The sequence below is a fragment of the Wyeomyia smithii genome, chromosome 3 (assembly GCF_029784165.1).
Source record: "Wyeomyia smithii strain HCP4-BCI-WySm-NY-G18 chromosome 3, ASM2978416v1, whole genome shotgun sequence".
NCBI lineage: Eukaryota > Metazoa > Arthropoda > Insecta > Diptera > Culicidae > Wyeomyia > Wyeomyia smithii.
The window spans coordinates 72786420-72801432 of NC_073696.1; the positions used below are offsets into that span (position 1 = coordinate 72786420).

Genomic DNA, 15013 nt, shown 5'->3' on the forward strand with positions numbered 1-15013 from the left:
ACTCTCCAATTAGTTTGATAGTGTTCCGAATTCGAGTAAACAATTGAACAACGCTAATTATTTGGTTCTGAGTAAAAAAAAAAAAATAGACAAATAGAGTTTAATTTAGAATATCGTTGGATTGAACTAAATGCAACATGACATTTATGTCCAGAGTAAACTTATTCATATGCAATTGGGTTTCTCTTATATAAATAAATTCGTGACATTTGCCAGATGCACTTTATCCATGTTGGGAGATTGCGCGACCCTATGCTTTTAAGCCGATGGCAGAAGAGCTAGGCTGAGGAAGATATTTAATCTCCATTCGTTCCTTCTTCGTTATGACCAGTGACATTATTAAAACACGTATCTGAAACATATAACCTAAGATTTCAGTCTCCGTACCTGCCGGTTAGTTTGCTGTGGGTCGTCTATTTCGACATTTCGGAGCGCGTACGTGTATCGCTGCAGAAAGAAATTGCTGATAGGTGCATGTGTGCTACCGATGGCTTAACGAGGTGGAACAGCGCAAGTTTGGCAATGCTTTTTATGCAAATGAACCAGGCTAAGTCTTGTTTGGGTGCTGGCTGTCATCATTGCACGGCCCGACTGCGGCCGATTGCGCTCTGGGTCAGTATGGCGAAAAGAGAACCAACAACGATGTCATCACTGGCATTTAATTATAGACGAGCTTCAATTGGGGTCCGCTTTTTCGGTTCATGCGATTGGACCACTCCCCGGCTGTGTGGCGCAACACAATGACGTTCCCAGAGTTGGTGACATTGGGGTAAAATTTTCAATTAGTTGAAGAGGAAGGATATAATGAGTTGAAGAAATACAAGATTGACCTCAATGAACAAGATTTTCTAGTAGAGAACTGAGTTTTGTCCAAAAAAGCAGAAAATACAAACAAAAAATTAGAAAACTTAAAACAAAATTATACAACTGAGCATACATATGTAACCTCTCTGCCAATCAACGCGGCGGCATCCTAGCAAAGAGTTGCGAATAAATAAGACGAATTCAAACGAAACTAAAAGTACTAGTAGGACTGATCACGATCTTGCATAATAACGTACGATGGCGAATGTGCTCCAGCCGGTGAAGGATGCCTTCACCTGCGATGATGGTTGGGACGGCACGGTTGTTTTTTTTTCAGTTAAATATACGCCGATCGGTATGATGCTCTGTCTTCCTGGGCCATCCGCTGCTGCAAGGTTTGAAAATAAATCATCTTCCTCAGCCACCTTGGCGTGAGGACGACGACTAGTGATGCTGCAGGTCAAACTGTCAGCCAAGAAGCGCGCTTACCACCGTCGGTGTCTGGGGAAGAGTTGCAGCCGCCGGGCATATTTAGTGGCAATGTGTGCTGAACTCGACACTTCTTCCTTGTATGTCTATATGACGGTCCGCTGCCGGTATGGCGTAATACCACACCACACGGGCGAACAGCGGGTAATGAGAGGTTATTATGAAATGCCAGCGCGAAGGTACTTGTCTCGCGGATCGAAAGGCGAAGAACGCGTGGATTTTGGGTGATTGGGCTCTATGCCATACATTTGGTGCAGGTGATGCCGTCGGTTTTGATTTATGACTCGGGGGAGCGAATGTGGTAGCGCAAATAGTAGGTCGCGAAGATATTTTAACATGACATGATTGGCTATAACGTGTCTGGGAAACCGCTCTAAAACGTGAGTAGAAGATACGTGAAAAGATTTATATTATTACTTATACGTCTCCGGAATGAACCATTTTAAAAGATCATTACTGGAATGAGATGGATTGTGATTGTTTTTCTTGTGAAATGCAGGAAAAGAATGATTATGTAAAACTATCATTAACCTTGTAAACATTGCTTGCAAAAGTTTACTGAAATAAGATAACATTATATTACTATTATTTTACTCTCTGACAGCATTTATTTTAGTTCAGATTTTTGGAGGAAGCATGACGATTTTGTGTTAGTTTTTCTTTAGAGTCAACAGGTATAAAATACCGTAAAATACTTACGGGGCAATAAATGTTTTGTAGAGTTCGAGTGTGTGCCAGTTATACTAAGGTCGCTTACAGACATGCAGCCCTCCTTTCGAGAGGTCGTTCTTTTTTCTTTCGGCCGATGATCAACCTCTTTCGTAACGTTCAGAACGATGACGTTAGCGTTATTTTACGCACCTGCTTGTAATATAACAGCTTCCAAAGTTTGGTCAAATAGTAAGTGCGATATTCCATTACCTTGATCTAAACTTATCCCACCTTCTCGGTCTTCTGACATCTTAACCGCTAACTGAAGCTTTTGGAATTTTGATAACGTTCTCTTACTCAACAACAGACAAGCTCAGAAAGAAATGAGAGTATGTATTGTATATGGGCCATTCCATACGAGGTGACCACGAAAAAGCACAAACTTGGACACGACCACCACAGATTTTGCTCAAAGTTGGGAGAATTCTACTGTCACTTTGGGAAAATCTCAAATTTGGTGTCGATTGGAATACCCCCCGCTTTGTGGGACCCCCCTGTTTATTGCAAAGTCACGCATTTTTTGTTCAAAATCTCTTTTTTCTTTTCATTACAATTCATAGACGTAAAATGTCTGAAAAATACTGATAGATGATTTTTGAAGAAAATAAACCAAGCAATCCAGAAAAAAAATAAGTTTTGACCGGAAGTGTTGCCAGATAAATTATTTTTGTATTTGAAAACTAAATTTACATTTTTCGGCAAATGCAGTCATTTTTATTTTAAATTTGATAACTTCATCGAGTTCCTTGGGAAGTTTCACATAAGAAACAACTATCATCCCGAGGTTATATGAGCCAATCTCGAGACATAACATTTTTACGAGAAAAGTTGTGAACTTCGTAACAATTGTATTTTATAATTTCTAGACGTAAGACACCCGAAAAATAGTGATAGGTGAACTTTAAAGAAAATAAACCAAGGAATCCAAAAAAAATATTGTTTTTGGCCGGAAGTGTTGCCAGATAGATTATTTTTGTATTTTAAAACTAAATTTGCATTTTTCGGCAAATGCAGCTAATTTTATTTTAAATTTGATGGTTTCATCGTATTTCTCGAAAAATTTTACGTAAGAAACACTTATCACCCCGTGGTAATATGAGCCAATCTCGAGATATAGCATTTTTACGAAAATAGTTCTGAATTTCGTAATTAATTTTTCGTAAAAATATTATATCTCAAGATTGGCTCATACTACCACGGGGTGGTAAGTTCTTCTTACGTAAAATTTTCCGAGAAACACGATGAAACCTTCGAATTTAAAATAAAATTAGCTGCATTGGCTGAAAAATGCAAATTTAATTTTAAAAAACAAAAATAATCTATCTGGCAACACTTCCGGGCAAAAACAATATTTTTTCTATATTCCTTGGTTTATTTTCTTTAAAGTTCACCTATCACTATTTTTCTTGTGTCTTACGTCTATAAATTATAAAATAAAATAATTACGAAGTTTACAACTTTTTTCGTAAAAATGTTAGATCTCGCGATTGACTCATATTACCCCGGGATGATAGTTGTTTCTTATGTGAAATTTTCTAAGAATCTCGATGAAGTTATCAAATTAAAAATAAAAATGGCTGTATTTGCCGAAAAATGTTAATTTAGTTTTCAAATACAAAAAATTATCTGGCAACACTTCCGGTCAAAACTTATTTTTTTTTTTTGATTCCTTGGTTTATTTTCTTCAAAAATCATCTACCAGTATTTTTCGGACATTTTACGTCTATGAATTGTAGAAAAAAGAAAAAAGAGATTTTTGACAAAAATTGCGCGACTTTGCAATAAAGAGGGGGTCCTAGAGAGCGGGGGGTATTCCAATCGACACCAAAATTGGGGTTTTTCCAAAGAGACAGTAGATGAATAATTCCCCCAACTTTGAACAAAATCTGTGATGGTTGTGTCCAAGTGACATGTACACTTCGTATGAAATGACCCATAAGTAAGCTCTGTTTCTTTCCTCTGTATACGAGTATTTTTGATTTTGAACTAACGTCTATCTGGGAGTTATGTGCCTGAAATTGAAAATCTAGAAATTCAACAAGCGTTCTTTCTGCTGTAAACCACCCGCCGCATTGCATTGCATTGCTGAACATGCCCGGAAATGTTGGTAATTTTGTCAGGATCTGTCGCATCGTATCTCCTATCAGACATTTGGTCACTGCTAATAGTTAGCTGTGAGTATGCGGGTATCGTTAAATATGCAGGGCGTGCGAAGAACAACATAAGTACTAGAATCATCTTGTATTAATGGTAAATGGCAATCCGAAATATTGCTAAACCTAACGAAAATGTCATTATTGTGAGAAATACCAAAGCATTTTGAAATGCTCCAAATTATAATTGAAGAAGTAAATATATTTTTCTGTCACTCGCAAAACCTTTGGGACAGCGATAACAGCTACGCAAAAAAGTGTTTAATTGAGTTCGCTCTTTCCTTCCTGTTCATTCCAAACCGCGGCCAGTGCAGCTATCGAAAATGTTTTACTTCCCTTGCCATTCTCCAGCTAACGGCGTTTTGTTTTGCGACACACCCCTGGCAAGTTCAACTCTCAGTAGTCACGTATAAAAGCTCTAGTTTGCAGAAATTTAGTTTCATTGTCTAACCGATTAGCGCAGCAAGAGGACTCTCACCAGAAAATGGAAACAGGCTCAACCTGCGACCAGCAGAGCAGCAACTAGGCAGGCGACTTATTTTATCGCAGCGTTCCACAGCAAATGGACCAACCGACACAGAAGCACTGCATTGCTGACCATGTCCGGGCATGTCAGTAATTTTGTCTAGATCTATCGCGTCGCGTTTACTATCAGTCATTTGGCCTTTGCTGTGCGTGTGCCGATAGCGTTTGTCTGTCTTGTTTGCTAGCTTACAGTGTGCCGAGAATAACAACAGAATTGGAATCAACCCGTGTTATCGGTAAATGGAAATCCAAAATTATGTTAAATCAAACATACTTGTCTCCAATCTGAGAAATACCAAAAATGCTCTAGATCATGACTGTAGAAGGTTTTTTGTTTTTATATCACTCACCAAAATCCTGATAGTGATAACAACTACGCAAAAAGCGTATAATTGAGTTCTTGCTTTTTGTTTTTTAAAGTTAGTTGGCTTTTCGTTACTTTTTAAAATACATTACATTATACACTGGGCTGGTGCTAACATAGCATGAATTTCATTTCAATTGCTCTGGTATCCGGTTTCAAACAGTTTAGTTTAGTTTGCTGTTTGCTAAGAAAAGAAAATTAAACCAAATTCACTAAATTAAATGTTTGCCTTGGCAGTAAAGCTACGAACTATGAAGTAGAGGCGTTAATATTAAGGAGTTACATCCACTCATGTAGTAAAAAATAGCATTGATATCGCTTTAACGTTCAAGCATTAAGAAACACACTGTTAGTTAAAATTTCAGGAAAAACTAGTGGTAGAGTTCCGTCTACTATTTGTTCTGATGGAATAAGAAAATAAGAAATAGTCCAAGGTCATGCGGTTGTGCCTTGGAAACCACCCTGCTTTGCATGCTCAGTTTTGCTCAAAATGGCGTCGAAACAAGAACTATTGCGCAAGCACGGTACTCCCATAGACCGTTATTATAAAAAAATGCACCAGAGGTACTGAGTACACTATTCGATTTGTTATGACGCCACAGAGGAGTAACTCGAGTGGAAACCTGGCCAAAATTATTTTCGCTGCTATTTAGCAATATTTTGAGAAATATTGTGAGAAGTGGAAGTGGCTGGTTCGAGTATCGTATCAAAGAATAACTCTGAATATCACACACACAACTTAATGTTCACATTTACATAGCCTATGTGTCTTCATTAATATTAGTGTGCAGATGAAGTAATACGCTCGTATAATTTGTGTTCGCAAAACGGGCAGCGAAACAAATCGAAGAATTTACCAGAAGAATGATGAAACAAACTATCTTCATTTTGATTTTTCAATTTGATGCTTACAGATTATATGATGCCTCGTAGAATCTACGTAGATTGGAAAAAGCCTTTTGTACGGAGTGTTATTTACCCGGATTATTGATTCTGTGCATCAAGTTAATTTTAAGTTAACCTTAATTAGTTGAAATTCATTCACTTAACTAATCCCATTTAATCTTTGTTCAGCTGAAACTCTGTTTTAAGCATGAGGCAGAGATCCAGCAGGTATTTTTTTTTTTCATTTCCATTGTACGCGTGAACACTTAACGTCGAAATTTGTCATAAACAACATTTTTCAAATGGGTCGCAAATGTCAACCCGGACGTTACCGGATGAGATATTTGCGAGGATGTGTTCGTGATGTTATCAAATTCCATTCCCCCAATGATTATATGATCGGATTCCGCAAGATTTGATAACTTTTTCAATATTGAAAACGCTCGAAAATACGTAAAAATCACTAATTTCGAAAACTTCTTAAGAGTAGCTATAATTTTGAATTTCGGAATTTCTATCAACCGGTTTAATAGCATGGAACATAAAGAACTCGTTTGCTGTAAAATATTGATCAATTGTCATTTTTTTGACGCCTGGCACAACTTGTTACTATAATTGGTTCGATTCCCAAAAAAATGCTTGAAAACTTGGCAATGTTTACAGCGCTCCCAGCATATAATAATACCGTTTAACGTTAATCGAGTGATGGCATTTTGTTAAGCATTTGTTTAAGCTGCAGAAAAAAATAGCGGCACCAAAAAGTGACAAAAAACTTTTTTCTTATTTTGGCCAGCTTTTTGTTCTAGGTATTCCTCTGTGTGACGTCCAGAATCTCTGGTCAAAATTTCAAAATCGTCATACTATACATTTTTGATTAATGCCCTCTTGAAGGTCGTAAAGTACAAAAAGTGATATAAAAACAACGAAACACTTATTGTAAAGTACGTTTCTCAACCACCATTCTATGAAATAACTTCCAAAATAGTTTTTACACATTCATAAGTATTGTATTTCATGACATTTACAATTGGTGGAAAGATTTATTTGAAAAGTGCAAGCGCATTGTACAATTCTAACTGAACTGCTTAAAAATCTAACCCATTTTAAAACCAAAAATCTCCCGGTTTCGACTGTGCATAACAACTTGCTAACCTCATCAATAATTTGCAAGAAAGGTAGTGGAAGAGCAGCCAAAGTAATAGACAAAAAAGGATTTCGTTCTTCTTGTCTAAAGAACCACTGTAGGATGGCTAATTTGGGATTATTGTCCATCTTCAATGTGTAACAGTTCAGTAGCTTCCACTTTGTATAGATCCACCGATAATTTTGCGTGATAGAAGGGTCAAAGTGAGGAACGGGAGGAGCATGAGAATGAACCAATACATAAAAGTCTCTCTGAACTCACGACCAGGCTACGAGCTCCTCATACACTCAATCTTATTTATTGGGCTTCAAACTTTAATAACTTTTAATTAGTACATGTACTTCTGATTTTACTGATGATTCCGGTCAATGTCTCATGCTCTAACTTACAAAAAGCAGTTTGTATAACTTTTCTTTTTGCAAAAAAGTTGAAGAGGTTGTTGATAAGACACGACCGCAGAGGTAACGTAGAACACGACAGCCTGTCTTATGTCAATGTCTATCTTGGAATAGGTTTGGGAATACACTCAATTGGGTCTAATTAATTTAATAGTCTCTTTGCTCCAGATGACGTTTACCTCTGTAGCCGGCACCGCGTTTTCACTTGCTGCCGTACCCAAAACAAGAATGAAATTGAATTGTTTTGTGGCTGTCTTTTGTATCAAGTTGCACTAATTAGGCAGTGGCTACAAAGAGGCTATAGACAAGGGCAAATAGTGCATTCTCCATCTATGATATAACAGTTCAAATAACAACTTTCTGCATTTTACGATAGCGTAGATAATTTTACAACTGATTGCTGCAATTAGTAAGACTTGCGCGAAAAAATATGTGATTCAGGCTCACTAGCCAATAAATTCTTCAGATAAACTCAATTGTTGTAATAAATTAATTGTGTTTGTCAATGCCATTTATTGACAAGTGAATATTTTTTCAACATGGCAAATTTTTTATTTAGTTTGGATGATTTACAGTGATAATTAAATTCTACATGAGGTGATTTATAAGCAATTATGTATATACGAAAATTTCAATCGCTATACTGCTAGCCACACACGCTATATAGCAAGCCACACATGCTATAAACTATATAGCATATATAGCAAGCCACGCACGCTAGCCGCACGTTATATAGCAAGCCACACACGCTCTATAGCAAGCCACACAAGCTATAGACATGCACACGCTATATAGCAAACCACACACGCTAGCCACACCTTATATATTAGGGACATACGCTACAGATATTCACACACGTTATGTGCACACCCTATATATACATACGCTGGATGATGGTGGCTTCTCAAACCACCTGGCGGTGCGAGTCTCTTTCAGTTTCGGGTTGTATCCATCCAACGATATCTGAATTGGATTACCGCTGGTGGGGTCCAACTCAGATCGAAGGGAAGCCGAACTGAAAGAGGTAGGAACTGCAGCTAACCACTACCACCGCCGCTGTTACCCGATGCTGATCCACTTCGCCTACTGCCATCGGTGTTGATGTTCGCTGGTGTTGCCTGCTGCTAGTAAACTGATTTGCTTGAGGGGAAACAGTCTCTTATATAGCCCGAAGAGTGCATTCCCGGCTAACTAGGTACTCCATTCTGTCGTCCTTTTTAGGGAAAGGCAACAAGCGACCAATCAAAAGTCGACATTTGCGTTTCGACAATGTTCAACAATTTTCAATATTACAATAGTTTGAACAATAAGATTACAATTTGCAGCATTTGGACGGGTGCTTAAATGATTTTCAATCGATTGCTGCAAAAATGACAGAAATCGGTTGGAAACTGACTGGGTTTAAAACGTTTGAAATTGGACAATTTTTGTGACGCTCTCGATGTTTTTTAGGTTCTGAAATTGGATCCCTGTATTGAAATTGGGTCCCTGTAATTGTTGCCGTAAGACGTATTCTACGTCAAAAAGTTTGTGTAACTATACTGTGAAATTTTTTCACGTATGATTTATTGGTACCTTCAATATTCAATATCGCCTTATGGAGGTGACACTTTAAAGCAATAAGGTACAAACAAATTTCAATGACAAGATCTTCAAATGTGGATAACATTTCCTGGGTGCGCTATGCTTCTTCGATGTTATTGAAATCCGATAATTTTCAAAAATAGGTAGAACGATTCATTTTTTTAATTCCTCTTAAAAACCCCTTTCAAAAACTGCTAATACCCCTATGGCGATTTGAGCATCATTCGGCAACATTTTACTTCAATTATTGTCTTAGAAACCCTCGTCAACCGGCTGTCAAGATCCCTCACTGAACCATAAACCAACCATTTGCCATAATCGCGGCTAACCGTGCGGGTGCAGAAAAGTTACAGTAATCACGACGATGACATTTCGGTTTCATCCCATACCGTAGATTCGATCCATCGGGCAAGCGAGCAGGTACTTACCAATCAACGGGCTGTGGGAGAAAGTTTATCATGCGGTACAATAAACCTGAACCGTAGCCTCTTTCTCGAGAAAAAAACGGCAAAGCGTGATTGGGCATTGGCTGATGGCATTCGTGTTCATTTTCTTCCTTGTTCGTGGTATCCTCACGAATCGGTTGCTGGTTATTTAAATGCAATGAACACGGCACGAATATTGATAAGCGTCCGTAAACATTACGTAACTGCGTTGGATGTTTCAGAGGCTGTTTTTATTTGTTTTTTTTCTTTTTCTTTCATCTAAACAAAGCCAGGTCACATATTTTCGGTGATTGGAATTGTTGCATGAGCGATTAATAACGTGAACCGGTGCTATGGTGATGTTGCCTTAGTCACTCGATCTGAGGTTTCTGTTGAAGTTTCAAAATAACATGAACGAAACACATTATCAGAACAAGAACCCGCTAGAATAGAACTGAACTGACATTGACAACAATTCAGCGTATTCCGAGTACATTCCTCCGCTCATTCGATTGACACATTAGTGCGACTATGTTAAAGCAAATCATTTAATCAATTTCATCTGCTGGAAAAGTACATTACCATAACAATTATCCCATCTGTACATTCCAAACCAATCGTGAAATTGAAATTGATTGCGCCCCAAACGGCAACCGATATCGGTTGAGAACCAATGCTAACAAAAGCCGCACCGGTGCACTGTTTGTGGTGTATCTGGGTAGCTACCTACCAGTAGGAACAAAATAAACATCGAGTTTCAGGAAATGGGCTTGCCGCAACGATGAGCCGACAACATGTACGGAACCGCCGCGATTCGTTATGGTTATTTTGGCGCATAAAGCAACGGAATTCCACTGAATCCACTAATCGTTCGAGCTAGATGGCAATTTGCAACTAACAATGATGCTACTTCATTATCCAAGGGGACATTATATTAACCGTGGCTGTATTTTCTTTTTCTTTTCTCGCAAATTGCAGGATGTCCGTTTTGCGAACACTGGCCCTGCTGACCATCGGTGCCACCGTGGTACTGGCACAGCGACGGCTCGCTTTGCCTGATCCTAGGAGTTGTGCCAACCGTAAGTATTCCAGCATGTTGCGCTCAGTTCACGAGAATATATAATAGTTAATGATAAGCTATACGATTTTAATACAATTTGAGCTCTGGTGCATTTGTTTTTGTAAATTGCAAATGTTAACACGCTGAATCCGATCCTCTTACTTCATTGGTGTCCGACAATTAGGTAGAACGCGTTCAAGATTTTGTTTTGCATTGTGAAGTTAAAGAATCGTAATTATTGGAATAAATATGCATTTGTGCTCATAAGCACTGAACTATAATTAAGTACCGGGAACTTTCCAGGATTCTGATTCAATTTCGTTAGTAAACCTCATTATGAATCAAATCTTATACAGAAAATTATCTTTTCTCCGCACTATTATATGTTTTTTCCAAACAAGGCATTGTTCTATTACTGTTTGGTCTACACGCAAAAGCTGGGTGGTGCGGAACCACATCAATGTTGTGTAAAGTTAGATCATCTCCTGTGTAATTTCGAAACCAGTGCAACGAATGTGTTTTGTTCACAACCCATTCGATGCTCTAGCGTATTTTGAATGTATTTAGAAACTCCAAACCACTACAATTGAGAGGTTTCAATCGGTGTTCCAGCAATCAATACTAATAATTCAGGTACTGATAAGCCAAATCAAAATATCCTGATCAATTAATTTTCATGCATCAACATTCATTCAAATTCATGAATCATGAATTTGAAAACAACATTGAATGCGGAACAATAAAAAAGACATTCTGTGTGTTCAAAACATTTTGCATATAACTATGATTTTACTGGTTCTATTCATATGCGTTTGGTTCCATTGACTGACACCAGCGAAACTAAACTTAATGGCAACAATGAATGTACAAAACTCCAAGGGAACTGTCAAATCAGCAACTGAAGTCAACTTAAAGTACAAGGTATTATAAATACTCGCTACAATGTTCCTGTGATTATAAGAAAAAGATAAAAGCAAGCAGTTCTGATTTAAAAGTCATCCTAATGCAATTTTCTTCTTTACTTTTTACATGAGGTATTAAGTAAATCTTGTACGTTGGTTTACTGTATAAATTCGTTCGAGATAAAAATTATGACCGGATAATTTTTAAACAATTTAGGAAGTAAGAAATTTGTTTAAACATTTTAGTGCTGGTGATTATTTTTCTTCATTTTCGATTTTACATTTTTTCACCACTTTGAAAACAAGTTCATCAATTTCATTGTTGAGAAAAATACTATTTTTTGGAAGAATTTGATTTTTATAATGTATATTCTGACACATAGAGTCTAAGCATGGGTTGGCATATATTTTCTAAAGAAGTATAACAAATCATGGCAGCTACGATGAACAGGGACTGCCCAACATACTATATAGACATTATGGATTTTGGTCGAAATTATCGGAATATAAACTTGTACAACGAGATTCTTGAGTTGCACTAACTATATTTCAAATAATATACATCTTTTATACAAGCGTAAGTGCTATGAACTATGCCAGCGGTTCTCAACCTGGGGTACACGTACCCCTGGGGGTACTCGAAAGCCTTCAGGGGGTACGCGAAAGAAAAATCAGTAATGGCGGACAAAGCAACTTGTTGTTCAATTTTGCTCCTAATGCGTGACTGTAGCAGTCAAACAAACCATAGTTCAATTTAAAACCTGAACTAGAATACCACAATGAAATCTACCACTACTCTCTCCCACTTTGCGAGAACATTCCAAGCCAGGGGGTACAATCGATATAAAAAATATCGCCAAGAGGTACGCGGACAAAAACAGGTTGAGAACCGCTGAACTATGCCTATCTACAATAGAAAACAAATGTGAACCAATGTACATGCCTACCTACAAAACGGTTAACCTTCTTGACTCTGCCTATCTACAATGGGGCTTATTACGGGAGTCACTTCACGGTGAGATGACAACCGTAATAAGCACGGTGAAAGTGATTCCCATTTGATTTGCACGCGTCTTTTTTCACCGTGAGATTTTTTCACTTCGTTCTCACCGTGAGGTGACATCCGTAATAAGCCCCAATATAAAGAGAAGATTCACCAAACTACAGTTAGAAAAAAGGGATGTAAAAGAACGCGAAAGATTTTTCCAACAGGTCAAAATTAGTATTATCGGCCTTCCATTACACATGCCTGTTGAACATTTATTTAGGAGGTCACAACAATTAAACAAAGCCGGTTTAACATTTTATTATTCCGCTGTCTACGATAACAATGCGTTCAAAGACGCGTCGCTCTTTTTTGAACTTATCATAGTAATTCTACAGATGCTACTAATCTAGCGCCTGCATGAAAGGTAGTTTAAAGGATAAAATTTCGAAGCCATTTCTGATTAAGAAAAGTTATACAAACATTGAACAACTATTTTTTACTATCCCGTATCGCCTTAAACAACAAGAAAGCTGAGAGTAGCGAATCAAACCTTTGAAATCAGTCCATGCAAAAAGAAAGAAAAAAAATCAAATTATTCATTCAAATTTTGGTTGGCATATTAATGGATAACAATGCGTCCTGTGACAATTAGAGTAAAACCATCTCTGGTTCCCCGGCACAACCAGTCAAAAAGTAGAAACAACAACCAGTTGAATTTGTGATCTTTTATTCTCCCGTAGAAAGATCATTCTGTTTCATAACCCATATAATGTTACTGTTTCCAAAATGTTTAGACACTAAGCCATCCTAAAAATTCTTTTGTCTACATACCTGCATTTATATCAATTTATCGTTAAAAATTTAAAGTGACCAGACATGACTCGTTTCGTGGGTCAATCCCACGTTTGGCAAAATGACTTGCCTCAAAAAAATGTCCTGGTTCATCTAAAGAGTGTCGCACTCGTTTCAAATGTCTCGCGTTTTAATAAAACTGTCCTTCTGTAAAGAACTGAACTAGCTGGCGGTTTCCAGTTGAAAACCATGTTAGCAGAAAAAAAAGTGAATATTGTAAAGTTTGAGTTTGGATATTGACCTTTATCTTTGAATAAAATCATTTTGAAATGATTTCAACATTTTTAATTGATTCCCAGCGATGAAGTTTTGGTCAAAGCCACTTTCAAAACTCTCTACTCTAGGTACTTTCAAAACAATACTAATAAAAAGTTCAAAGAGAGAAAACCTGCCTATCACTAGTGAAATAAAAGCAATGCAAAAGAAAATGAAAATAAATTAACTCAATTTGCGAACAAATTAGTTAAACACATCAAAGCAAACATTTCTGGTCGGAAAGCTGAATTATAGCTCACATTCCCTTCGTAAATTACGTTTTGTTTAACAATTCAACTATCATCTTCACCAGAAGCGATCCGTGACTTTTAAGCTTACCTGTTAAACTACAGATTTGTTGAGTCATAATATGGTGAATAAATCACAGCTACTATCTGGTATCGAAAAAATGTAATTAAAAACGTATCATGCATGAAAAATCATACGCCTATGGACGATTAGTCGCTGATCTTTAGTGTTTTTTTATGTCAACCGGCTTTACAGCTTGCATGTAAACTTGATACACATCCTTCTGCTTCTGTTGATTAATAACCCTGTGTAGAAGCTTCTTCATCCAACGCAACGGTTTGGAACAGACGATTGTACTCAACATGCAGCCTGCAGATGAAGTTCTCCAGCCTGTAGCAATCCATTTTTCTTCAATCCGCGAAGTATCCAATATGAACATTATATTTAATCTCTTCGAAGGTAAAATCCTGCAATTCCTCGCCAAACTTCTCACTCGGAGCTAAGACAAAACTGTTCACCTGTCCGGATAGGTCCGCTGTGACAAAAACTATGCAGTTTAACTGTGAAAATTTCGCAAACGTATCAATGTTGGCGATGTTTCTTAAATGCCGTCTACGTGAAGCGGAATGGTAGACCAGTAGTACTTAGTATCCTAATATTTTTCATCCTTTGGAGGTCGTTATTTAGGTGATCATTCTGAATTATACACTCTGTTCTCTAAACTCAATCCAAAACGCAAATATTTGTAGCAAGAAAATAATACGATTTGTTCACGAACGATTGCCAGATTGATTTGACGTTTCGTGTTTTTTGATTTGCATTTTGCCAGGGACAGGCTTGCCAGATCTACGGATTTGTCTCACTTCTACGGAAATCCCGCATAACGAATAACAATAAATGGATGATAGTTCGTATGGTTTAACGATAAATCATACAGTCTTGACTATATCCTGAACAAGTAGTTAGGCACATTTCTGGTTATTACTTATGCGGGATACAGATTTACCCCAGAAGTGAATTAAAATCTGTTGAGCTATCAATATATCGTGCATACGCTAAAATAAAGTGAAATAGAAAGTTTTTCTTTCGTAAATGAAACTATTTCGAATGTTTTTTTTTTTCATTAATATTTTCTTTTACATTAGTAAGAATAAGAATAAAATATCAAAAACTAACAACTGTCCTTGTTAAAGTCCGTGAGGAACGCCAACACATTTGAGTCAAT

At 37.3% G+C, this 15013-nt stretch overlaps 1 protein-coding gene across 1 annotated transcript in view; it reads left to right on the top strand.

Moving 5' to 3' along the window:
• Positions 1-15013, top strand: part of LOC129729057 (uncharacterized) — a 63345-nt gene that overhangs the window by 37745 nt on the left and 10587 nt on the right. Inside the window, exon 2 of the mRNA XM_055687537.1 lies at positions 10461-10561. Within this exon, the coding sequence (XP_055543512.1) occupies positions 10462-10561 (100 nt within the window). The 5' untranslated portion in view covers position 10461. The remainder of the gene's footprint in view (positions 1-10460; positions 10562-15013) is intronic.